The 27,945-nt window shown below is 39.1% G+C and overlaps 1 protein-coding gene across 7 annotated transcripts in view; it reads left to right on the plus strand.

Annotated features, from left to right (window-relative positions):
* VGLL4 (vestigial like family member 4) overlaps positions 1-27,945 on the plus strand; it is a 162,492-nt gene that overhangs the window by 68,711 nt on the left and 65,836 nt on the right. Inside the window, exon 1 of one of the 7 annotated variants that reach the window (XM_072785128.1) lies at positions 9,425-10,658. The exons of the other annotated variants lie outside the window; for them this stretch is intronic. Coding sequence (XP_072641229.1) covers positions 10,577-10,658 — 82 coding nt within the window. The 5' untranslated portion in view covers positions 9,425-10,576. Of the gene's footprint in view, positions 1-9,424; positions 10,659-27,945 lie in introns of those variants that run through there. 7 annotated transcript variants of the gene reach the window in all.

Raw genomic sequence — 27,945 nt, forward strand, 5'->3', positions numbered from 1 at the left:
TTTTGGGGAACCTGGCTGGCCAAGTCTGTAGAGCATGCGACTCTCCATATTCGGGTCATTGATTGATATGAGCTTCATGTTGATTGTAGAGATTACTTAAAAATAAAATCATAAAAAAAAAAAAAAAAAAGAAGTCGAAGGGTGTCTGGGTGCCTCAGGCAGTTAGGCCTGTGCCTTCAGTTCAGGTCATAATCCTGCCCCCTCAGCCAGGAGCCTGCTTCTCCCTTTCCCTCTGCCCTTCCCTTGCTTGCGCTCTCTCTCTCTCGCTTTTTCTCCTCTCTCTCTCAAATAAATAAATAATTTTAAAAAGTTGAATATTTTAACTTAGAAATGGTACTATTTTATAAACAAAGAAGTCAAGATAGGGCAGCCCCTGTGGCGCAGCGGTTTGGCGCCGCCTGCAGCCTGGAGTGTGACCCTGGAGACCCGGGATGGAGTCCCGCATCCTGCTCCCTGCATAGAGCCTGCTTCTCCCTCTGCCTGTGTCTCTGCCTCTCTCTCTCTCTGTGTCTATGAGTAAATAAATAAAATCTTAAAAAAAAAAAAAAGAAAGAAAAGAAATCAAGATATACAGCTCAATAGTATTTACTTTTGTGAAAAAGTTGACGGGGATCCCGGGGTGGTTCAGCAGTTTAGCGCCTGCCTTCAGCCTAAGGCCTGATCCTGGAGTCCTGGGATCGAGTCCCACATCAGGCTCCCTTGAGTGGGGCCTGCTTCTCCCTCTGCCTGTGTCTCTGCCTCTCTCTCTCTCTCTCTCTCTCTTCTCTCTCTGTCTCTTTCTCTTTCTCTCTGTCTCTCATGAATAAATAAATAAAATCTTAAAAAAAAAGTTTGCAAAATAGTATATATTTTTAATCATTCTACGGTGAGCAACTCCAAGTTAGAAAAATAAGCAATATTTTATTATATATTTAGGAATTATTTCCTCAAAAGAAAATGCAGTTAAGATAGGAAAACTGATAGATATGTAGGTTCACCTCATTGATACTGGAAGCATTTGAAAATTATTTAGTTTAGGTATCTTATTTAGTTCAACAGCCATGTTGTTGAAGACCTTTGTGTGCAAAGCAGTCTTTATAAACTGGTGGGAGAGAGATACATATATTATCTCATAGTCTCCCTTGTTTTATATATTTTAAGATTTTATTTATTTATTCATGAGAGACACACAGAGAGGCAGAGACATAGGCAGAGGGAGAAGCAGACTCCATGCAGGAAGCCCGATGTGGGACTCGATCCTGGAACCCGGAATCACGCCCTGAGCCGAAAGCAGATGCTCAACTGCTGAGCCACCCAGGTGTCCCATCTCCCTTGTTTTAGAATTAAGTGCAGTATATCTGTTTTTTTAAAACAGATTTTATTTATTTATTAGAGAGAACATGAGTGAAGGGGTGAGACAAAAGAAGAGGGAGAATTAGACTCCCTGTTGAGCAGGGAGCCCAGTGCGCGTTGGATCCCAGGACCCTGAGATTATGACCTGAGCTGACGGCAGATGCTTAACCAACTGAGCCACCTGGGCACCCCAAGTGCAGTATATCTAAAATTACAGATTATAGAGATTAATCCTAGCTAATGGGGTTCTTGAAGAAGTTGGAGTTTTAGCTAGGCTTTGAGGAGCCACAGAACTTTGCATTCTGAACAATATTTAACGGAAAAGAAAGTTTGGTTTCTTAAGTCTTTTTTCTTGACACTCAATCTAGATGTTCATTTAATCCCTTTTCTGTGCTTTCCTTCTTACAACCTTTGTCTTAGTAATTAGTATAATTAGATAAAAAAGGAAATGTGCCTTGCCCAAGAAAATGTTGTATGAACATCATCATTGTTACTCTTGCTATTGTTCATATTATACTGAGGAATGTATCTGTATATGACAGTGGATTCTAGAGATGCTTTTAAATATTGTTCTTTGGCCAGCTTCTTGTTCAACTAAAACTTTAGGTCAAGGTATAGTCAAACTTACTTTCTTCCTTTGATTAGGTCTATTTTGATTATTATTCATATATTAGGTTGAAGTGATTTAAAAAAGATAAACATGTGATAAGGAGAAAACTTTAAAAGCATTAACTAAGTATCTAGCTTACATAAAATCCTGGGGAAAAGAGAACAGTTCAGTCCATTAAAGGAACTCAATAACGTTGTAGGGTTATTTATATTTCCCAGTGTCTTTGAAGAGATTATTGTTAGATTTAACATTAAAATATTCACTTCTTGGGGATCCCTGGGTGGTTCAGCGGTTTAGTGCCTGCCTTCAGCCCAGACGTGATCCTGGGGTCCCGGGATCGAGTCCCACGTCGGGCTTCCTGCATGGAGCCTGCTTCTCCCTCTGCCTGTGTCTCTGCCTGTGTCTCTCTCTCTCGTCTCTCATGAATAAATAAATAAAACCTTTAAAAAATAAAATATGCACTTCTCGGAGTGTCTGGGTGGCTCAGGCAGTTAAGCGTCCGACTCTTGATTTCAGCTCAGGTCATGACCCCAGGGTTGTGAGATTGAGCCCAGTGTTGGGGCCTGCTTGGGATTCTCTCTCTCTCCCTCTGCACCCTCCCCGCCAAAAAAGAAAGAAAGACAGGGAGGGGGGAAGAAAGGAAGGAAAAAAGAAAAGAAAAAAGTCTCTTCTTCATACACATACCTCAATGTTTATAACAACATTATTTACAATAACCAAACTGTGGAAGTAGCCCAAGTGTCCATCAACTGATGAATAAAGAAGATATGGTGTGTATACATACATACGTACATACAGTGGGATATTATTCTACCATAAAAATGATGAAATCTTGCCATTTGCAACAACATGGATGGAGCTAGAGAGTAAGTATAATGCTAAGCAAAATCAGAGAAAGACAAATACTGTATGATTTCACTCATGTGTAGAATTTAAGAAACAAAACAACAAGCGAAGGAGCAAAGCAAGAAACAGTCTCAACTACAGAGAACAAACTGATGGTTACTAGAGGGCAGGTGAGTGGGGGGATGGATTAAATAGGTGATGGAGGTTAAGGGGGACACTTGTGATGAGCACCAGGTGTTGTATGGAAGCGTTGAATCACTGTATTGTACACCTGAAACTAACATTACTGTGTATCTTAAGTAACTGGAATTTAAATTTTTAACTTAAAAAATTCCCTTCTCTGCACATGCTCTAATGAGAGCTTTTTGTTTTTAAAAAAGTATCTGGAGAGTGAATTTGATCTTCTAGCTTTTATCAAGCAGGTCACGGTTCTGATGTTCTGTTCTAAATTGGTAGTCAATTGTCTAGCAAACTGAATAGTTGAATCTAGTAATCAGCCTGAGGTCCTATCATCGTTTGGCCAGCATTATTCCACAGAGATGCCGAGATGCTGTCATAGTGAACATGTATGGAGCACTTATTGTGTGCAGTGGGGAGGTTTATACCAAGAACTGAAACTCTGCTTTCTTTTTCTCCAGAAGAAAGTGAGGTCTTGGGGAATTGATACTGATAAGTGAAATAATTAGTAAACAATAGAGGACAGCATGTGCATACATATCCACCTGCTCTGAAAGTTTAAAGTACAGGGAGATTCTCTTTAGTCCCTTTAGGACACATTTGAAAAAAACATCATAAGTATCTTTGAGTCTTACAAAGGTCTAAATAAATGTTTGGAATCTTTAGTTGTTAAATCTAAATCAAAAAGATATATTATGGTATTTAAAAATAAGATACATATGATCCACTGTTCATGCCTTTACCAGGGGATATTTTCTCATTATGTGCCTGCTTTTTAATAAGTGAGGAATCTCCTTCACCCTCACCTTGATTATATATGGCATATACTCTCTGTAGGTTAATTAGAAATACAGAAAAATGTCAAAAATGCCCACTACTCAAATATATAGGCACTGTTACTTTGGTATTATTTTTAAAAGATTTTATTTATTTATTCATCAGAGACACAAAGAGAGAGAAAGAGAGAGAGAGAGAGAGGCAGAGACACAGGCAGAGGGAGAAGCAGGCTCCATGCAGGGAACCTGACATGGGACTCGATCTCGGGTCTCCAGGATCACACCCTGGGCCGAAGGCAGGTGCTAAACTGCTGAGCCACCTGGGCTGCCCTATTTTGGTATTCTTTATAGTATTTTTAATACATGTGCAAACTTTTTCCCTATATATGTGTATATACTCCGTATAGAAGCAAAATTGGTGTAGTACACTATGTACACTATGTATTACTGTTATTTTTTAAATTTTTAATTTTTAATTTTAAACATTTTATTTATTCATGAGAGACACAGGGAGAGGGAGAGGCAGAGACACAGGCAGAGGGAGAAGCCAGCTCCATGCAGGGAGCCCAAAGTGGGACTCGATCCTGGGTCTCCAGATTCATGTCCTGGGCTGAAGGTGGCGCTAAACCACTAAGCCACTGAGGGTGCCCCTGTTCTATTCTATTTTGATTATATTCATTTAACACATGTAGTAGTATTATCATACAGAACATAGTATAGCCTTTCCTCATGTCATAATATTTTTTTTAATTTTTTTTTTAAGTTTTTTAAAATTTATTTATGATAGTCACAGAGAGAGAGAGAGAGAGAGAGAGAGAGAGAGACAGAGACACAGGCAGAGGGAGAAGCAGGCTCCATGCACCGGGAGCCTGATGTGGGATTCGATCCCGGGTCTCCAGGATCGTGCCCTGGGCCAAAGGCAGGCGCCAAACCGCTGTGCCACCCAGGGATCCCTCATGTCATAATATTTTTGAAGGAATTATAATAACAATAATATTTTGTTATTAATATATTGCATTTTTTTTGTTATTGTTTTTTAGAGAGCAACAGATAGAGAGCTGAGTAGGGGGGCAGGGGAGAGGGGCAGAGGGAGAGACAGAAAGAGAGAGAGAGAGAGAGAGAGAGAATCAGGCTCTGCACTCAGTGTGGAGCCCAGCGCAGGGCTCAATCTCACGACCCTGAGATCATGACCTGAGCTGAAATCAAGAGTCAGACACTTACCTGACTGAGCAACTCAGGTGCTCCAATATACTGTAGTTTTAATGCAGTCTCTTTGGACTTTAAGTTTTCAAGTTTTCAGCATTATAAGTAAAAGGTTGGTAAGCATCCTCATGTAACTCTTTGATCAAACCTTAGTATTTCCTTAAGACAGAGTTCTAGAAGTAGAGTCTAGTGTGAGGAAAGGAATATGAACATTTTTGACACTACAAATAACTTGATATAAATGCCAGACTGCTTTGTGGAAAGGCATTATCTGGGGGGTGGCTCAATCCTTGAGCATCCAACTCTTGATTTCAGCTGAGGCGTGTCACGATCCCAGGGTCTTGGGAGCGAGCTCTGCATCAGGCTCTCTGCTCAGGAGTGAGAGTCTGCTTCTCTTTCTCCTTCATTAATCTCTCTCTCTCTCTCAAATAAATGGAAAAAATTCTTAAAAACAAAAAAGAGGAAAGGCATTATCTGTTAACATGTCACTAGCAGTGAACACAAATTGTACTAGGATCTCACCTTACCAGCGCATTTAATAAGATTGAAAAGTCTTTGTTGTAGTTAATTTGGCAGATGCAAAATCACTTAATTTTTTTAAAATTTGTATTTTTCTTAAAGATTATTTACTTGAGAGAGAGAGTGAGAGAGCAGGGGGAGGGGTGAACAGAGAGGGAGAAGCAGGCTTCCTGCTGAGCATGGAGTCTAACTTGGGGCTCCATCCCAGGACCCCAGGATCATGACTTGAGCTGAAATCGGATGCTTAACCTACTGAGCCACTCAGGCGCCCTAAAAATTTGAATTTATTAATAAAGTTGAATAGTTTTTCAAAAATATATTGACCATTCATTTCTTGCATTCTTTAAAAAATATTTAGATTCTTTTATTTCTTTCTACTTTTAAATGTTCTTTATAGATCAGAAACATTTATCCTTCATTGACCATAATGTATGTTACAAATATATTCTTCTGTTTGTTTTTTTTACTTGGTTTTATGGTTTTTATATGTACAAACACCTAAAACTTGTATAGTCAGTCAAAGTCTTCAATGTTTTCCTCTGTATTTTCTTTCTTTGATTTAAGGAGTTTTTTGTTTTGTTTTGTATTTTCAGCCTTAGAAAATGTTTCCCTGTTCCAGATTAGTCTGAACATATTACAGTTTTTAAAGTTTTTTCAGTAAAAATTTTATTGCATTACTTGTATCATGCTACTTATTCTTTTTTTTTTTTTAATTTTTATTTATTTATGATAGTCACACACACAGAGAGAGAGAGAGAGGCAGAGACATAGGAGAGGGAGAAGCAGGCTCCATGCACCGGGAGCCCGATGTGGGATTCGATCCCGGGTCTCCAGGATCGCGCCCTGGGCCAAAGGCAGGCGCCAAACCACTGCGCCACCCAGGGATCCCCATGCTACTTATTCTGTACCCACTTCTACCTCCAAAATGTTCTTTGCTTTATGTTTTAAATATCTGATAGCTCAAATTTCTTCATTGTTTTTTAAAAAAGTAAATTTCCTACTTGATTTTTTTGTGTGGATAAAATATAGAATAGTCTTTCCCATTTCTTAAAAACAATCCTGTTGGTACTTCAATTATGAATATATCATTAGCCTGTGAATGAACTTGAGAAGCATTGACATTTTCCAGGATTCAGATTTGTAAACTGAGTATGCCAACTATAACTTGAGGTGCGTTCAGAATCCAGATGAATGTTCCTCAAATGTGAGGACTTGTGGTTCCCAAAAGATGTCTACAGAAACCAATCTGGAAAACGCTAGGTATTCCAGTGTGTGCTGGGGCGGGAGGCTGGATAGAGAATATTCCTGTGAGATGTTTTAATCTTACTGATTTTAATTCACCAAATATTCACTGATGGCCTACCTAATGTGGCAGGCTTAGGCCAGACTGACCTTGAAGAAATGAAGAAGCTATAGTCCTTGCTCTTTTCTTTTCTTTTCTTTTCTTTTCTTTTCTTTTCTTTTCTTTTCTTTTCTTTTCTTTTTTTCTTTTTTTTTTAAAGATTTTATTTATTTCTTCATGAGAGACACAGATAGGCAGAGACACAGGCAGAGGAAGAAGCAGGCTCCTCCTGGGGACCCCGATACGGGACTCCATCCCGGGACCCCAGGATCAGGACCTGAGCCGAAGGCAGATGCTCAACTGCTGAGCCACCAGGTGCCCCTGTAGTCCTTGCTCTTAAAGTCTAAACTTGGGGGCAGCCTGGGTGGCTCAGCAGTTTATCACCACCTTCAGTCCAGGGCGTGATCCCGGAGTCTCAGAATCGAGTCCCAGGATTCAGTCCCACGTCAGGCTCCCTGCATGGAGCCTGCTTCTCTATCTGCCCCCCCCCCCCCGCCCCGTGTCTCTCTCTCTCTCTCTCTCTCTCTCTGTGTTTCTCTATGAATAAATAAATAAATCTTAAAAAAAAAAAAAGTCTAGACTTGGTTAGGATCGAAGCATATATCTGGAAAAATGATAGTGAGGAGCAGGGAACAAGGAGGTAGACAGACAAGAGCTATAGGACTGTCCACACAGATGATTGCCACTCAGAAACTAAGAACCACATTTTTTTTTTTTAAGATTTTATTTATTTGACAGAGAAAGAGCGCAAGCAGGAGGAGTGGGAGAGAGGGAGGAGCAGGCTACCCACTGAGCAGGGATCTCAATGCAGGACTCAGTCCTGGGACCCTGGGATCATGACCTGAGCCAAAGGCAAATGCTTGACTGAGCCACCCAGGTGCCCCTGAGAACCACATTCCAAGCGACATAGCATCATTTAGGGAAAATTATGAAGTACTCATATTTTTATAACTATATTGTTTGAATATGGTTAAGTCACTTTATTTTATTTTATTTAAAAGTTTTATTTATTTATTAATGAGAGACACAGAGAGAGGCAGAGACATAGATGGAGGGAGAAGCAGGCTCCTCACAGGGAGCCCGATGTGAGACTCCATCCCAGGTCCCCAGGATCATGACCTGAGCCAAAGGTAGATGCTCAACCACTGAGCCACCCAGGCGCCCCTAAATCACTATATTTTTAAAAACAGAACTCTTTCTTCCTCAAAATAAGTATATAAAATGAAGTATCTTAAGGGAGGTAATTTTTTTTTCCCTCTTGGATAAAAGCAATGGTTTTCAACCTTGATTGCTTATTAAAATCACCTGGGACTCTTTTAAAAATGATACTGATCCTGGGTCCCACCTCCTCAGGTTAGTTTGGGCTGCTACCTCAGCATCAGGATTTTTTTAAACGTCTGCATTGATTTTTATGTGCAGCCAACTTTCTCCCATAGGGACATGTTAATGAGTCATCGTGTTTTCTGTTTGAGATCTTATGTCAAAGAACAGCAGAGTAATTGTACTCCAAAACTACCATTTGAATTTGAATGTGGTGCTTAAAGATATTAAGATTGTTTGAAATGCAATAATCTAGTGTATTGTGGATGCTATTAGAGCTTTCTTCTGACCTTCCCTGCCAAATACCATTATTTTAATTATAATTGATGATATATATATATATATATATATATCTTTCTGTACAGCTTATTCAGTATCTAGAATATGTAACCCAATGTTAATAGATACCCTTATAAATGAAAGCTTGTGAAATCTTGATTTTTCTGTTGCCTACTTCACCCGCTGCTATCCAGTGATAGCAGTAGTATTGGGTGTTTTGTTAATCTTCTAATAAGATTTGATTAGAACAATTTGCTGTGAACATCTGTCATCCAAAATGCAACTACTGATGGATTTTAAAAATCCCCTGAAATTATTTATTCAGCTCTGTAGAATATTAAAATTTCAGGTCTTGATCTACAGTATGACACTCCTTGATATTTTCTAAATCTCCAAATAGCATATATTCATATCAATACACAGACACTTCCTGTGGTGAATTATTAGTCAATTTATGGTGCCAAAAGCTAGCTACAGCCTGCTAAGATAAAACAATTTCCTCCCTCTGTTTGCTAGTGTGCTCTTTGTGCGCTTAAAGGCTCTGGACATTCAGTGATGTACTCATCAGTAAACAGCTTTTGGGTACCTACTTGTACTAGATACTGGAGATACGAAGTTTAAGGGTTTTATTTTTTATTTTTTTATTTTTATTTTTTAAAGATTTATTTATTTATTTATGATAGAGAGAGAGAGAGAGAGGCAGAGACACAGGAGGAGGGAGAAGCAGGCTTCATGCCAGGAGCCCGATGTGGGACTCGAACCCGGGACTCCAGGATCGCACCCTGGGCCAAAAAGGCAGGTGCTAAACTGCTGAGCCACCCAGGATCCCCAGTTTAACAGTATAGGAACAGCATAGCAACATGCTACTGGCCCCTAATAAATAGATGAAACAGCTTTCATATGTGCCGAATGAAAATGCCTTTATTCTCCTCATGACCCGTCATTTCAAATAGGCTTTTGGTCTTCCTTGCTTAAACCACTTTCTCTGTTTTCTCTTTTTTCTCTCTTTCCCTCCTTTTTTTCTTTAAGGAAAATTATTAGGGGAAAAAATACCCTAAAAGTAGTTTTACCAACTATTTTGGGGTCCTGGGTCAGTCATTTAATCCCTCTGAGCCTCAGTTTTCTCTGCTGTAAAAAAGTGATACCAAAAAAAAAAAAAAAAAAAAAAAGTGATACCATCTCCGCCCGGTTCATGTCATGAGGAGCAGGAGAGAAGTTATATGTAACATTCAGATCAAAATTTGAAACATACAGCCCGAAGTGTAGAAGTGTAAAAGGACATCGTAAACCAATTTTTAAAAGAAACAAAAAACCTTCCAAATAACGCATGGTATATGTACCACGGCAAACGCAGCAGCCTGAGTTCCCGAATCCCCACAGTGAAGACCCAGCCAAGGTTAAATTCTGTGGAAGTTTGCTTCCATGATGGATTTTTTTTTTTTTTTACTTTTTTACTCAGCTCCCGAAAAAGAAACTTCCTGGGTTTTCTCTCCCCTCCTAGGGTTCTTGCAGTGGCAGGGCTGCTTCCTGTCCAGAGCAGCTCTGCCCCGGCCCCTCTGTTCAGACTCTCCACCTCCTCTTTCTCTTTCTTTCAAGCACTTAATGCATTTAGAGACTGATCTTGTGCAGAAAATATCCCTGACATTTGAGGAGCTGCGGGGCGCAGTGAGCATGCTCCGTGGCCCTCGGCGGGGAGAGGAAGCTCGCTCGCATTCGAGTCATACCGAGCATAGCCAGCATGTCAGCGCGGTTCCCTTGCAGCGGGCTGTGAGGAGGGCGAGCGCGGCTTTGTCCGAGGAAATGTGCTTCGTGGTCTTCGTCTTCACCCCTTTTCTACTGCGAAGAAAGACCTGCAAAGACTTCCGAAACGGTTTTTAAGTGCTCGATCGAGGATACAAAACCTATACTGTCTACAAATAAACCCTCCAAGGGTTTCCGTGTGACTTTGATTTTTTTGGTGGCGTGTTTTTGTTTTCTCTTTTCTTTCTTTCTTTCTTTCTTTCTTTTTTTTTTTTTTACTTTTACATACTTTGTTTTGATCGTCTGAGGCTGGGCCTCGCTGTCTTTGTGAAGTTTGAGAAGAGCCAGGAGCTACTCAGTAATAATTGATTTTTGAAACCTACTCTTTGGGGGCGGAAAGCAAAGAGCTGGTTTTCTGTGCTAGCCCAATAAATGCTATTTATGAAGATGGACCTGTTGAACTACCAGTACTTGGACAAGATGAACAACAATATCGGCATTCTGTGCTACGAAGGTAGAGGTTCTGTTCTAGAAATTGCTCTCCTATTGCTTTTGTTAAGGCCACTCCTCCTTTAGGGTTCTGAATGCCTTCTGTGTATTTTGCTCTCTTTCTTGGGATTTTAGGGTGCTTTGAAAGGCGAGTATTTATTATGCACTATTTTCAATACAAAGTTTGCTGTTTCTATCTTAGCTTTCAGGGTTACAGTGGGGGAGGGAAGGCAGTGAAATATAAACTGTTAAAAGTTTCCCTTTTGCTTGCAACATTAACTCTTCAAAATTTTTAACTCTTGATAATATGATTATTTTTGTTTTCTGCTGGTGCTCTCTTTAGAGGAAGAACTTCTAGGACCAGGAAAAGTTAAACGAGTTGGTCACCTCCCCCACCCCCCGCTCTGATACTTATTTTAAACATACACTATCTACAGTATTCATGTTGTATTCCAGTCAGTGCTTTGGATTTTCATGTAGAGGGGAACAGAAAGTTACAGTGAGTTTTTGTTTTCAGGAGCTATTGTCCCAAACAATGAAGAATTTTTCTATTCAGTTTGGGGGACTGGAAGGGCACCCATGTCACAAAGCACAGACTGGCTCTTTGTCTGATTTCCCATTTCCTGTACTGCTCTAGAGAGTTCTGACATTGAAGGATGTTCCCTCCACACTCCGGTCCCTTGTGGAAGTGATTGCACAACACACCAACCAGAAAGCTAAATTGAAAGAGAGAAAGAAAGAAAGAAACCTACTCAGAATTCTTCTTGTTTATCACCTCCTGCTAAACTGTGAGGTGTTTCCCCACCGCCTTGTAGCATTTCAAGCTGCCCCTGTTGGTAGGAAGAAGAGAAAAAGCGATTTCTTGATCTGTTGGAACATTATCTACGTGCAATTTGAAAAAGTGGAAATGGCCTGGGTTTGAGTGGCCGGAGAGGCATCTGCGGGGGAATTCAGCTTGGCAGGAGGGGCGTTTTTTGTTGTAACCAAATACAAATCGAGGAGGAGACATCTCCTTTCTGATTCAGTAGGAGTTTCCATGTTTTCCCTTAATAGTGAACTGAACGTTTCTTTTGAAAAAGAAAACATTGAGGAAACTTGTATTTTTCATGTAAAATTTCAGGCCTGTTACCTAGTCAGTTGAAAACTTACCCTTTCCCCTTCAAGGAACATAAAATCTCATTCATACTGTTTTTTATTTCACTTAGGATAAGGATCTCATACTTAAAATTTTTTCTAAAAAGTTATACGTATTTAAACTCCTGCTTGTTCCACTAATGAGAATTTTGGTGTTTGCTTTCTTTGAATCTGCTGTTTTTAACTATCGTGTTACTTCTGAAATCACTCATTTTAAAAAAGGCAGACTTCTTCAGGGTGGTGGAAGTAGCGAGTGACTGGGCTCATTTCTTGTGAAATTAATATACTGCAGTTTTTAAAAACATCTTTTTTTTCAGTGATCAAGAAATCACAAAGTCTTAAGGCAATATCTGGTGGCTTGTCTTTGTCATTGTGTAATATGATATTCTCAAACCAAACCAAAACAAAATAAAACATAACGATCCGCTTAAGAGAGGGATAGAGGGATTGCTAGGAAATTGATACCACATTACTTTTTTATGTCTTTAGTTGGGGGTGGTGAGGAAAGGCTTACGGAAAGCTCCACCAGGTTGATTTGTTGTTCTGTAGTCTGTAATATACTTGAGAGTAGTCTGCTTGAAGCTTCCCTCTTTTGGGGGGAGGAAGAAACTTTGATTTTGAAAGTTGAGTAGATATGTAGGATGATTTGCTATAGTTTGTTTGGTTTAAACATCTGCTGCTATTTTCCTTACTACGAAAGTTAACGTTATATTAACACCAAAATAAATACACAGGAAATGAAGAAAAGCACAGCAAAACTTGAGTGGTGTTTTTAGTGGGTTGTTTATGTACTGGTGGTTTTCTTAGTATAAACACTGCACACATCTGCTCTGAACTCAAAAGGGTGTTTTGAGGATGGGCATAAATCTCAGATGGGAATTTTTTTTTTTTTTTGGTAAGAAAAGTTGGAACCATTGCTATTTCTTTAAATCCAGTACTTTGGAAATATTCATATTAAACATAGCAGCTCACCAGCATTCCAGGGAAGTTATTTGGAAAATGGAATGTACAGTTGGTGTAGGCAGCATTTGATTTCATTTACGGCACAGGCAGGTTTTACATCTCTTAAGAATAAGGGGCAATTTAATTTTCTGAGGTTTTAGTTTTAAAAATTAAGATGCGGATGGTTATTCTTATTCTCTAGGTTATACCAAATTCCTTAGTTGTATTGTACACTGCCGTACTCTGCAAAATAAACCATGTGTCTGCACTGTCATTTCTTTAGCTTCTGTGGCAACATATACACAAATAGATCATTTTTAGCTAATTATTTTGTAGCATGCAGGGCCTTCCTAAAGTCCTACAGTTAGATGACTCTAAATGGCTCAAATATGGACACGGCTTGGTGACTGCTGTCTGGCACCTGACTTTCACCATAGTAGCCTGGAAGCATAATTGAAGAAGAAAATAAAGGAAAAAATTAACTTCAGATAGGTTTGGGGTGAGACCCATTGGATAGGAGAAGGAGAGGATTGGCAAAGGGCAGAAAGAATCTGGCTAATTTCTGGAAACCAATTACCTTCATTGGTAATGAACAAATTAGTAGAACTCTGCTTGTGTTAATGAGTCTGTTCAAAAACCTTATGGTTTATTACCACACTCAACAGTTTACCAGCTAATCACTCATGATCCTACTGAATGTTCAAGTTATACCCACTTGAACCCCAATTTTGCCTGTATCTCCATGAAAAGGTCATAGGCTAACCTCGGCCTTCAATTTTCCCCAGTGAATTCCTGAGAATATTCCACTAGTAGATTGGAAGCCTCATGAAGGCAGGGCATTTTTTCTTGGTCACCACTGTATCCTGGCGTCCTGACACAGTGCCTGATTTGGCTCCCAGGAAGTAGCTGACTCAAAAAAAAAAAAAAAAAAATCCATGAAATCTCTCCAGTGGCAGCATAGTCACTATTGTATAATTTAGTACTTTGTTATATATATCTTGTATTCCTTATCTAATTATTGCAGAGCTGTACAGGGCCTTAGGTATATCTTAGACATTTGACTTTTTTTTTGACCAGGGAAACTGAGGCCCAGAGAGTTAAATTGTTCAAGTTTATTCAGAAAGTTTGTAGCAGAAATGAGTTGTTGTGAGGGCTCAGTGGTTTCGATTAGTCTCTGCTTTTTCTGTAGCATTACTGCCTCTCCACAATCATTTTATGTCTTGTCTCCTTAATTATTAGCTCCTTGATGATAGGGACCGGCTCTGTAGTGCAGACCCTCCCAGCTCCCAGCTCCCAGCATGGGGATGACATCTTAGATTACGAGTGCATGGTGAGCCTGTCCTGGAGTCCTCATTGCTTTGAAGCCAGTTGCTGGCCTAGGTTCCCAGGCTGTTGTGATGTCAGGAAAGAGAGTAATGAGAACTGTAGGTGACCAGCCTTGTTGGAATTCGTTCTCCCTGCTGCTCTGGCACTTAGAGATTTTCTTTACTTTTTTTCTGATTGTGCAGAGGAGGAGGCCCTGGGTAATGCCAGTTCACAAAGAGTGTTTTCCCAAGGGAGTAGAGAACTGGTTAGACCATTGATTTTTCTCAAGATGGCTGATGGTTATATTTACATAATTACGTGGTGCTGAAAACATAGGTCCTAATAAATGTGCTCATGGTTGGCTATGGCTTTAAGCTGCTGTTAGTGATACTTTAATTATGGGTTAAGAGCCATTAGTGTGTAATTTGGTAGAAGAATTCTCCCCTTTTAATTTAATAGTGCGATTTATATTGGGAGAAAGTAAGAATAAATTGCATATTGTGATCATCTGAAAGCTTAAGAGTGGAGTATTCTAAGTTCCTCACATTTTGAGCTCTTCATTGTTTTAGAACATAATTATCACTTATTTCATCACAGGCTACACTTAAATTAATTTTCTGGAATTGAAAGGAAAATGCACACGAGTTGTTGAGTGAGACTGTGCCAGAGATAGGAGCAAGGTTGGGTGACGGATTTCTTTTGTTTTCTGCCAGTCTAACTAGCAGCAGTTTAGCATTCTTTGTCTAATGAGTTCAGAGGCATCAGGAAACTTAGAGTACTGGGTACTATTAAGGTGAAAAGGCCACAGAGCAGAGCCATTTGAGACCGCCTATGTTCCCCAGCCCTGCATATCAAGTGACCAGCTCTTGATCCAGGGATGTATTCTGAAGTAGAACATCTGCAACTGTTTTGCTGTGGAAATTCATTTTACTTCAGCATTTTATTTGCAGGAGAGGGTCCAGAGTGAGGAGAGGGAGAGGGACAGAAGAGAGGTAAAGGGGAGGGGAGAGGGGAAGAGAGGGATGGGGACGGAGAGGCAGGGAGGGGAGGGGGGAGCCCAGAGAGGGGGAGAGGGGAAGGGGGGAGGAGGCGGCCGAGAGGAGCCTGATGAGTAAAACATGCCCAGGTGAGCCCAAGAGATCTCCTGCAAGAGATCTGGCCAGTTTGTATTTCTTCTAATTACAGTTTGTGAAGGGAAGGTGTGATTATATCCTCCTTCCTTCCAGCTCCCCACCCTTGTTTCTCTCCTGTCCTCTGGAAGGATTATTTTACTTGGCTGTTTATCTCTTGGAGCCTACACATGGCTTTGTTTTGGAAGGCAGATTTCTCTTCCTTCCTTCCTCCTTCCCTTCCCTATTGTCTGCATGGCCTTCTATTCCTAGGGTGTTGCGATTTGTTGCTGTAAGGATTTTTTTAAACACACCATAAGATACAAAAAAAAAAAAAAAAAAAATCCCCCCCCAGCATGTGAGAAGATTCAAAACCTCTCAATATAGCCTCTCAATATAGCCTTGTTCTGCTCAATTGTTGCAGAAAACTTGGTTTTGTCTGAAGAAATTAGATCCAGACTTAGCACGTCTGCATGTATACAGATATATAAAACTAGTCTTACCAGGGATTGTTTCTGGTTATATCTGTTTTATCTCCGTATCTGAACATTTATTCAATGACTGTTCATGTAAATGGCATTTCTGTTTTGCATATTGAGCTCATTGGAAGTATTCTCTAGCCTTGCTGATCAACATCAGTTTGTCCTACAGACTAGTCCCTCTCCCTCATGGTTTTTTTTTTTTTTTAAGATTTTATTTTTAAGTAAACTCTACACTCAGGGTGGGGCTCAAACCTAAAATCTGGAGATCAAGAGTTGCACGCTCCACTGACTGAACCAGCCAGACGCCCAATCCCTCTTTTATTTCTTAATGAACTCCTATCAACCACCCCACCCCCACCCCCCAGCCTGAAAAATGATTTTATTTTCTCCATTTGGTCTCTTTTTGCTTTCCAGAATGTTACATGTTCTGCTAAGTTCTAAGGAATCATTTCCATCCATTTGCTTTGTTATCTTGCCTTCTTTTCTGCACTTTCCCCTCCTTTTTTAAAAGAATGGTATAGATTGGTACATTATTGGGGTATTACAGAATATGTTTAAATCCTAACAATGTGAATTACTACTAGTTGAAAGAATGCATATTTACCCTCAATAAAGTAGATAATTTATTCTTCAAGTTATCTTTAATTTGTTGCTAATTTATATGATCTTTCTGAACTCTTACTATTTTGTTTACAAAGAAGTCTGTAAGGTGCATCTGGGTGGCTTAGTCAGTTAACCATTTGCCTTTGGCTGAGGTCATGGTCCCAGGGTCCTGGGATCGAGCCCCATGTCAAGCTCCCTGCTCTGTGGGGAGTCCACTTCTCCCTCTACCTCTGTCCTTCCCCTCTACTATGTTCCTCTCTCTCTCTCATAAATAAATAAACAAACAAACAAAAATAAATAAATAAAATTTTAAGTTTTAAAAAAATTTTAAATTTTTAAAAAAAGAAGTCTGTAAACATAACAAACAAATATATCAGTAAATGATCACAGAAAACTCAATCCAGTCCTTTTCCCACCCAGTATCCATTCTCTTAAACGTATATAGAATGCCTGTGTTCTTCTGGAGTGTATTAAGTCTGGGGTCGTCCCTCTGTCTCTTAACATTTTTTATTATGAAATATGTCATGTGTACATAAACATGCATAAAACATATGTGTGGTTTAAAAACGAACAACCTTATAATCACCACCAGGTCAGGAAATAATAAATCACCTCCTTCAAGTGTTCTTTCCTTTTCAAATTCCTCCTCTCCCCAAGAGGTCATCATAATTGTAACATGTCTGTTGTTTATACCTTTACTATCTGTGTGCACTTCTAAATAAATTAGTTTTGTCTGTTTTTCCTTTTTCTTTTTTTGAGCCCTATACTGAAATTATTTTCTGTGCCCTCTTTTGTGTCTTGCTTATGAGGTTTTTTTGTAGTGGAGATGTCTTTTCCATATGAAGCCAGCTTATCTTCAAGTGTGGGAAATCTTGGCTGTGGAATATGTGTGGACGCCCCAGCATCCTTCTCATTCACTTGCTGCTCACTGTCTGCTAAACATAGTTGGTGACCCTTTGGTCTGAACTTTTTTTTTTCAGCCTGTGTTTTGTTCACAGTCTACCTCACCTGTTAAAAGCCTTCTACCATCCATGCTGTAATGGGAAATTGTATGTGTGAGAATTTCTGCACGGTTTTGGAGAGTGCAAAGTGGGGGACGCTTGAGGAGATACATAGCTTAATTAGGATCTGAACAACGACTTTCGTTCTGCATTAATAAGCAATTTGCTTAAAGGCTGAGACTTGTTACAAGTCAACTTTGTTACAGTGCCAGATTTCTTTGGATGTTAATCCAGGGACTTTTAGATACACAGAAAAAGCTTAAGTTGTTCCAGTATTCAAACAATACTCTACATTGTAGAGAGATGGCTGTCCGAGGGCAACAAAGATCTGAAACAATAGTCTGCATTATGCACCATCTAACTTTATGAATGAGAAAGAATCATCCATATGTATTGCTCCTGATTTTTTATTTTATATCTGTTTTGCATGAAAATAGTTGCCTGTTAATTGTTCTTGGCTAATGATTCGATTTTAATAGAGTGAATTCCAGAATTTAATGATTTGTTGCAGATCCATTCTGCCAAGCAATTTAGCAAAGTTGTTTACACTACCCCAAATCCAGCTGGACAGAGTGAGCCTGTGCTTCTTCCCTGATAACAGTTGAGGGAGTGATGAGTGCAAATTTCTGGACATCCCCCCCCCCCCTTTTGAAAACAAACATGTCTTCCATTATGTGGCAGCACTATTAACGTGGCAAGGGATTAATTTAAATTTTTATTTTAATGTCAGCAGCTTTTTCAGGTACCCATTTTCTCTCATTCTTACTCTGTGTGTCCTCTTAAGTGATTGTTTTTTTTTCTGATGAGTAATTGATAAACTATTGGCTGACCCCACAGGGAACTCTTGTTTTATTTCCCTGCTGAAAGTTTTGACCTCTTTGCCAGTCTTTAAAATCACCCATTAGAGGGCTTTGAGCAGCTTTATTAAAGGAATATGCAATAGCAGCTGTATCAGGCTCTAAGTTCTATTGAGCAGAGAGCAAAAGAAATGAAAAACAGTAGCCATTCTCAGGATAAAACCCATAAAAAGTTTTCTAGCACCGTTTTTACTGAATTCAAAATTGGGAACAATTACCACTGCTTTCTGGAGATCACGATGGGAGCCCTTATTCTCTGAGAGGCCATATACCAGTAAAAGATGACTGATGTTGGTAGGGGGGAGGTGGAGTGGAGTTCTAGAACAAACAGCAGACCTCAAACGTGGCTCTTGGTATCCAGCAATAAATGTGATACACATACATACTGTGCTTGGTTCTGTATTTTGTTCAACACAGAGGGGGAGAGGGCCTTCTCAGAGAGCTGGAAGAGAGCTTATGTATCCTTTAAGGAGAAAATAGAACCACCACATCTTGTTTTTTCCATCTGCAGATTCTTCCAAATCCAAATCCTTTTTTAAAAAAATTTTTATTTATTTATTTGAGAGAGAGTGAGGATGGGCAGCCCCGGTGGCACAGCGGTTTAACGCTGCCTGCAGCCCAGGGCGTGATCCTGGAGACCCGGGATCGAGTCCCGCGTCAGGCTCTCTGTATGGTGCCTGCTTCTCCCTCTGCCTGTGTCTCTGCCTCTCTCTCTCTCTCTCTCTCTCTGTCTCTATGAATGAATAAAATAAAATCTTAAAAAAAAAAAGAAAAAAAGAGAGAGAGTGAAGATGAGAGATCACAAAGGGAGAGGGAGGAGCAGACTCCCTGCTAAGCAGACAGCCCAATGCGGGGCTTGATCCTCAGGACCCAGAGATCATGACCTGAGCCGAAGGCAGATGCTCAATTGACTGAACCCCCTAGGTGCCCCCAACTTCATCCTTCTTCTCTTTCCCTTAGGCTCAGTGAAAGGCTAATTCTTCTATTGGTGCTTACCAGTAGAAGGGTCCCAGCCTTTCTGGCCTCAGGGACTTACGTATGATCTGTTTCCGATTTCCTCTTCTTCCTCCCCTGGTTCTTTATCCTCATCATCTACTTATGCACACAAGTCTTTCCCAACTGTAAAACAAAACCAAATTCATCTCTAAATCTTACCTGCGCCCCTGCTCCCACCCTCATTGCAGCTATTAGACTTTTTTTCTTTGCCATCCAAGTTTTTGGAAGAGTATGGTCAACTTATTTCTACTTCCCTTCTGCCCAATCTTTCCTCAATCCACTGGCATCTCATTTCATCTCATTTTGCTCCTACAACTCTATAAAGTTGTTCTGGATGAAGCCACTAAGTGATATATATCCTAATGGAAAGTTCAGTGGACACCTTTTAGTCCTTACCTAATTGAATCTCCTAGTACCACTTGGTGTGGACTCCTTCCAAAATTGTAAACTTCTTACATTCCTTGGCTCAAATACTTTTTGAGTATGCACTCTATCGGGAATGAGGTGCTGGTGAGCATATGGTAAGCAACATCGACAGGGAGCTCCTGGTGTTGGTAGGAGGGTATAAAAAAACAAGGCAGGCTGATAAACATTCAAAACAAACAAACTGGTTGCAGCTTGAGAACAGATTGGAAGGGAAGAAGGAGAGAATGTAGAAATAGGAGAGAATGTGAACATGCTGCGGTGGTTTAAGCAAGAGATGGTGGTGACCTAAATTGTGGTGGTGGTCATGGAAAAGGAGAGGAGTAGTTGAACTAAGAAATATTTAGGGAGAAGACTGACGGGACATGGTGAGAGCCTGGAGCAGAGGATGGGGGAGAGGACATAGAAGACATGGAGAGTGCCTCCTAGGTTTCTATCTTGTCTGGGTGAGGGGAGGGGGCCATTTGCTGAGATGAGAAACGCAGGGAGAGGATTGGGTTCTGGGATGAGATCGTGAGTTTAGTTTTGGATATGTTGAGTTTGAAGGAACTTTGAAATTTCAAAGAAGAGCTAAACATTACAGGATTAGATATATGGGTCTAGAGCTCAGACAAGAGGCCAGGGCTGGCAATATTCTTTTGGGATAGAGCATAAGTGAAGCTCTAGCCAAGAATGGTCACTGAGGAACAAAGGGCAGAATGAGAAGTTGAAGAGGTTCTAGGAACTGTTCTAGTTAGTTAGGTCTCCCTCAATTTTCTTCTTTATTCCTAAAATAACTCCATAACTGACCCCTGCTTCTAATCTTGTTCCCTTCTTGGCCTTTATACATAATATTACCAGAGTGCCATCCCTTATTTACTGTTTACCTATCTTTAATTATTCCTTTGACCGCACCCTGTAGTCCAGATATATCAATATACAATATTGTATACAATGTGTATACAATATATACTTTTGACCCTCAGACAACATAAGAGTTAGGGGTGCCTACCTGCCTGCTGCCCCCCGTCCCCCGTGCACTTGAAAACATGTGTATGACTTCTGATTTCCCCCAAACTTAACTAATAATAGCTTACTGTTGACTGGAAGCCTTATTGATAATAAAACACAGAGTGATTAATGTATATTTTTGTATGTTATGTGTATTATATACTGTATTCATTCTTAGAATAAAGTCAGCTAGAGAAAAGCAAATGTTAGTAAGAAAACGTAAGGAAGAGGAAGTACATTTATAGTACTGTTACGTATTTTCTGGGAACAAGCTGCATACAAGTGGACCTGAGCAGTTCAAACCCATGTTGTTCAAGGGTCAGCTGTATTTCCTTTGAGGGAACCGTGGCCTATCTCTGAAGTTCATCCCCGTCTCCCACTCTTTGTCTTGACTTCTATTCATTCCTCTCAAGTGCAGAGACTTCTAGAAAGTGACCCTCCTCACTCTTCCTTTTTAGCTGAATTAGGTGTTGTGTTTGTATTTTCATAGCATGCCACGCATGCTTTTGTCAGAGAATTTATCTCACTATGTTATGTACTTCTCTGTCTGCCTTTCTGTAAGATCTGGGAGGGCCAGGACTTTGTCTTTTATCTCTTTGTTCTTAGCACCAAGCATCATCCCGTCTGCTTAGGTATGCATCTACTCCAGTGTCGTTTTATTAAAGAGAGAAACATTGAAATTTTGTGTGATTAATCCAGGGATAGTCAGTTACTTGGTAACACAAGAGAGTGGAATGGCAGCTGGCAAAGGAGGGATAAAAAGAAGGGAGGAAGAAAGAAAACTGTTTAAGGCTTTTTCTGTAGAGAAACATTGGAAGTGGACTAGTTGGTTGTAAATGATTGTTTTCTAGTTACTGCACTCTGGATGGTCTATTAAATAAATAACTGAACATTTATGGGAAAATGCTTAATACCTGTTGTGTGCCAGGTCCTATTTTATGTGCTGGGGATATAGCTGTTAACAAAATAAGCAGCAACATCCTCGGATTTTGGGGGCCTACATTCTAGCAGGGGAGATGGACCATGAACAGGTATATAAATAAAGAAGATAATTACAGATTATGAACAGTGTCATTATTAACAGGTTGATGTCTCTTAGCTGATCTGCTGTTTAGAATAGTTGTATCCGTACTTCAAAAGTGACTGCTTTTATTTTGAAGCTTCAAAGCATATATTTGAGTGGATGGTTATTTCCCCCATGATATTGTGAAGGATTTAAAAGGATATCCAGGAAACTTTTAGAAAATTTCCTTTGAAATATTAGAAGTTGAATCTTTTGCCTGGTTTTTAAACTATGGTCAGAGAGTCAGACTGCCTTACTCCATTGTACCTGGTTTTTATATTGGGAACTAACATTTACTGTAGTATTAACACGTTTTTCTTTTTCTTTCTTTCTTTCTTTCTTTTTTTTTTTTTTAAAAGATCAATTTTTGTTTGGGTCCTAAGAGGAATAGAATATATTTAGAATAAAAAAGTCAGTGAATTTTGGGACACCTGGGTGGCTCACTCAATTAAGCGTCTGACTCTTGATTTTGGTTCAAGTCATGATTTCAGGGTTGTGAGAGCGAGTACTGCATCACACTGAGCTTGGAGCCTGCTTGAGATTCTCTCTCTCTCTCCCTTTCCCTCTGCCTCTCTCCTCCCTTTCTCTCTCTCTCTCTCAAAAAAAAAAAATATTGGTGAGTTTTAAAAAGGCTCAAGAAATCATATGTTTTTCTTAAACTATTCCGGTCAGAACTTTAAAGTTACTGCCCTGAATAGAATAGATCCTACAAACCTCAGGGGGAGTTTTTCTTGTGAGCTCTAATTTTGTGATAAGAGTATCTGGGGAGGTCTAGATGAAATGCAAACCTGGGCTTCTTATGGATAATGGACTACTGGGGTGTTCCACCTGTTTGGTTTCTTTCTTTGTTTTTATTGAGGTATAATTGATGGTGGTGAAATCTTAAGGGCATGGCTTATAATGATTTTTTTCCCATTTATACCTTTTGTAAGAACAACCCGGATCAAGATTTAGAACATTTCCATCACCTGGAAATGTTCCTTCATGCTTCCTTGGATAGGTCATACATATCCCCCAAAGACAAGGACTATTTTGACTTCTATAGCCATAGATTAGTTTTGTTTGCTCTTGAGCTTCATATAAATAGAATCATTTGATTCCAACTTTTTATACTCAACATAGTATTTTGGAGATTCATCCATATTGTATGGATCAATAGTTTTTTCTTTTGTATTATTGTGCTGTAGTCCATTGTATGTCACAGATTGCCCATCTATTTTAAGGTCAATGGACATTTGGATAGTTTCCAGTTTTTAATGATTCTGAATAAAATTGTTCTACACATTTTTGTGGTAAAATATACATGTGCTAAAATTTATTAACCATTTTTAGGAGTATAGCTCTTAAATTCATTCACTTTGTGGCACAACCTCTGAACTTTTCCATATGAGCCTTTTTGTGGACAAATAAACTCCTTTCTCTTGGATACGTATGTGTGGAATTGCTGGGTCATTGGTATATGTAACTTTTTTTAGAAGCTCTCATTTGTTTTCCAAAGTGGTTGTACCGTTTTATTCTCCTACCAGTGTTGTATAAAGGTTCCAAGAACTGTACATCTTTACCATTACTTGGTGTAGCTGCTCTTTTAAATTTTAGCTTTGCTGGAGATTTATAGACAATATTAAAATGTTTTTCATTATTAACTTAAAATTCATTACTTGCTGAAATACCTGTTATGACACTGCTGTTTCATATTTTTTGTGAAAAGATGTATTCTTTACTTTCGATGGGTTGATTGCCTAAGAGGCTGGAATATGTGTGTTCCTTGTCTAATTTCAGACAGAGGTAGTGATTTTGGTATTGTCAAAGGAGGGGTTGTTTTTCCAAATGGGTAAATCCAAGCCATGGAAACCAGCAGGCAGCCGGATTGAGGGATGTGAACAAACACCAACGTGGCACAGAGGACTCTTTTTGGGAGCACTTTCCTTTAGTGTAGTGTTACTTTCCTTTATTTTGTATTTGGTAATGATTCATCCAACCACTGGCCTATTAAAATAAAGCTCAGAGATTAAGCTCTTCTAGCTCCAGTTAGATTTATCTTCTGGTTTGCCTACCATTCCCTCTGTAGGTTCTTTTAATTTCCCCCAATGTGGAATGCTCTTCCTGCTTCTTTCCAGCTATGTGAATTCTGTATACCCTTCAGAGTGTAGCTCAGCCTCCCTCTATGAAACTGTATCTGAAACTTTTTATAGGCAGGAATTGCACTGTGTGTAACCTTTTAAATCCTCAGTGCCTAACAAGATACCTTGTCCTCCTTCATGTCTGACGATGTTTATACCCCCCTTTTTTGAATTTCTGTGGGGCTTATAGCCTGTAATATTCATTTGGGAGTTATATCACCTTGTATTTTGTTATCTTTAATGTAAATAGAGTGTGACATTAAAAGCAAACAAATGTAACGACTTACACATCTGAATAAGTAAGGTGTTCAAACTTGTCTTCATAATAATTGCCTTGGAAAATTACACATTTAACCTAACATTGTGGTGATCTCATTCTCAGAACATTGTTGGTTTTTTTTTAGAAGTTGCCTTCAAGGTCTGAGGTGCATTCTTTTGAATATTTTATATGGTGGCTGGTGATTGTATATACATGTATACATATGTATATGCATTTATGTATGTATATATATACACATAAGTATTACATATTATATGTTATATATATATTAGACACTTGTAGAGTACTTACTGTTTGCTAGGCTCAGTTCTATGTAAGTATGCCTATAAAATGATGAGCTGGTTTTTTTTTTTTCTGTTATTTTAAAGTCAGTTCCACAAGTGGAGTTGGAAAATACCTTTTAATCAGTGACAGTTTTCTTTGGAATAAGTAGGTTCACATCATCCTAGAATGACTACTTTGAAAATGACAAGACTCGTTTGCATGCCTACCAAAAATTTTTAAATTCACTCTCACTGCCATCTAGATAGGTAAACATCACATCTAAACTGTAAGTTACTTGAGGGCATGGAGTCTGTTATCTTTTATGTGTCCTCCACCAGTAGCACTTTTCACTGTGACTGTGGCAGGCACTAAGTAAATGTGTGGTGATTCGAGATCATAGAACCGTGCTTTAGAAGGCTGAGATACTTTGTTACGCTGGGTAGACAATCTCTGGCTTTGTCTTTATTGTGTTTTTTGCTCGCTGATTTCTATGTCACACAGTGCAGTGGCTGTTTGTGACCTTCCAGCAACCAGTTCTTCACTTTATGGAAGATGTGAATGCCACTTAGTTTGTCTGTAAGTGATTTTCTGTAGAATGAATCTTCCATTCCCATTAAAGAGGTGGGTTAATCACAGCCCATAGCTATGACAGTGGTGTTTAGAATATAGCCTGGGAAATAGTCATGGCACCTTAAAATACTTATTACTGCCTTGTTAAGGTTATGAAATCTCCAGCTATGCTAGATCTTATGTGTCATGAGGAAACACAACTTCAAGTTCCTGCCTTTGCAAGGGCTTATCTTTTAATTAACAACAGGAGAATGAGAGAACCTCTGGTAAGATGAATGACACTTAAATACTCATGCACCCATATGGAGACTTCTGTTGTTTGATTTTGTGTTGTTATGTGTGTAGGGGTTTTTCTTTCCTTTTTCATTTTGCACATTTGTGTGTGTGTGTGTGTGTGTGTGTGTGTGTGTCTTCCTGCCATGTTTGATTTACCTCATTTTAGTTACCTCTACAGCTATGACAGTTGGTTAATTCTTTTAATGCCCGGGGCTCACTGAGAATCTTAGAAAGATAAAGAGCTGCCATATTTACTTGCCTCATTGTTGGCTCTGTTTCTGCTATAGTTTTTTTTTTTTTTTTAAGATGATAGTTATTTTTAAACTTGGTATCTTTAAACAGCTTTGCTGAGATGCAGTTCACATACCACAGAATTCACCCTTACAGTATTACAATTCAGTGGTTTTAGTACATTCACAGTTGTGTAGCCATCACCATGATCTATGTTGGGAATATTTCCATTACCCTCCAAAGAGACCTTGTACCTATTAGTAGTTACTCTCCATCCTTCCCTTACCAGGCCCTGGTAACCCCAAGTCTATTTTTGTTTCTGTAGATCTGCTTATTCTGGACATTTCATATAAATGGAATCATACAATATATGGTCTTTAGTGACTGGCTTTTTTTACTTAGCATGATGAAAGGTTCACTTGTATTGGAGCATGTGTTAATACTTCATTTCTTTTTATTGCTGAATACAGTCTCTTGTATGCGTATACCACATTTTATTTATCCAAAAGATAATATTTTTTAGAAGCAGTAATAGAGGAGTGCCTGGGTGGCTCAAGCCATTTAGCATCCACTCTTGGATTCAGCTCAGGTCCTGATCTTATGACTTGTGGGATCGAGCCCTGTGTTGGGCTCTGTGCTCAGCCAGAGTCTGCTTGGATCTTCTCTCTCTCTCTCTCTCTCCCTTCCCCCACTCACATGCTGTCTCTCTCTCTCTCAAATAAATAAATCTGTAAAAAAAAAAAAAGTAATAATACTTTCTGGGTAAAGATTGGGCTGAGCAGTTATACTGACTACAGTGTCTTCTTTGCTCTTCTTCAGCTATGAAAAAGCAAGAGAAAAACATGCCATTTTGTTTGCTGATTTGCACATGAACCCCAGCAAGATGCCATGGTCCCAATCCAGTGGTATAACTTCTCTAGAGCAATAGCATGGTTTATTTTGAGTATCTGAGTGATAATTTCTGCTTACAGGTAGACTAATCTCTGGCTTTGTTTTTATTCCATTTAGCTTCATTTACCTATTTATATGTTTTATATGTTGCACAGAGGAATAGCAGTTTGTGTAATTGGTAGATTCCTTACCCTCGAATAATTTACACTTTGGATGTGGTGATTTTGTGTATATATAAAATTACATATATATATGTGTGTGTGTGTATGGCAGTGAAATTGGCTTTTTATTTTAGATCTGTAATTTCACATGGATATATAGCTATGTATCTATTTGTAAATTTATATTATATAAAGTATATGCACATTATATATAAATTTTAAAAATATATCTACATCAATATCTTTATCTCTCTTTAGCCAGATGGTCTTTGACATTTTGAAGACTGTACTTTGAAAGACTTAAGAACCAAATGTCATTCAACCAAACCACAATGAGTTATAAACTAAGTGTTCTATAATTTTGTACTCAGTTGTCATGGGGTCAGGTAAGATAGACTGCCAAATGCTAGCAATCCTACTTAGAAGGCCTACTTGTAGGATTTAAAGGAAATGCGCTGCCATAGATGAATGATCTGACACAAATAGCAACATGCAGCTCCCATGAGTGATCCCTTCTGACATGAAGTAGCATTTGAAAAACAATCTAGGACAAAAAGAAAAACCTCTGGTGCTTCTGAAGTTTTGAAGAGAGAAACCTGTAAAAGTTAGCATGTGATTTTTTTTCTAAGTTATTTTATTATTTTATTTCTTAATTATTTTTACTTAATTTCTTATGCTTGTAAGTATTTACAGAATGAATTGAGATATTTTACAAGGCAGACCCGCCAGATAATTTTGATCTCTTCCTCCAATGATACCAGTCATGCTGAGCAGATCTTAATACTGTCCTCAGTTTACCTGCTGTGATCTCTCAGAGAGGGATCACAGGGGCTTTGTAGCTGGCCTCAGTTTAATTATGAGGAGCTAGTTGGGAGAAAGTGAGCAGTTTCCTGAAGAGCAAGTAAAGGCTAGTTTTAGGGGTTAAAGTAGAAATATCTCTTTGTTCCCTTTCCTGCCCCTTTGTTTTTCTAGGCTTTGAGGAATTTATGAATTGGTGGTCCCAGAATCTGTAATCTGATATTTATTGCATATCTTGAAGCTTTTGTTGCATAATTCAAAGCTATTAGGGGGATGAGTTGTTTTGTCATGCAAAAGACATACAGTAAGTTGAGGGCAGTATACACATTAGAGAGAGTATAAGGCCACTGATGGTTGACCCATTTTCCAAATAAGGAAACTGAGACACCAGTGAGGGCCATTTAACTTAAAAATTCTAGCATCTGAAGAAGTGAATATTAAAAATAATTAGACAAATATGTCTCTGTTTGAAAACAGAGGTGAGCTCTCCTAAAGACTATCTTAGCTATTCTACATGTTATTGGTGGTAATAGGAAGAGTCTAAACTCTATCCTCTGAACTCTGCTTCTTCAGGCATTTCCTGACTAGATGCTTGGGCATTCAGATACTCACAGTCATCAATTTTCCCTTCTATCAATCACTGTTGCAATGCCCCTTGGGCAATTGGAAATGATTGATCATAGCATTGCTTGATTATACTATTGATCCGTTTTGAGAGTGGAAGAGGTATAAGAGAAGATACAAGCAAAATGCAGGAAAATTCCTGGGGAGTATGCTGAACTTACATATTTTTATTTTTTAAAGATTTATTTATTT

This window comes from Canis lupus, chromosome 19, assembly GCF_048164855.1.
Source record: "Canis lupus baileyi chromosome 19, mCanLup2.hap1, whole genome shotgun sequence".
Classification (NCBI taxonomy): domain Eukaryota; kingdom Metazoa; phylum Chordata; class Mammalia; order Carnivora; family Canidae; genus Canis; species Canis lupus.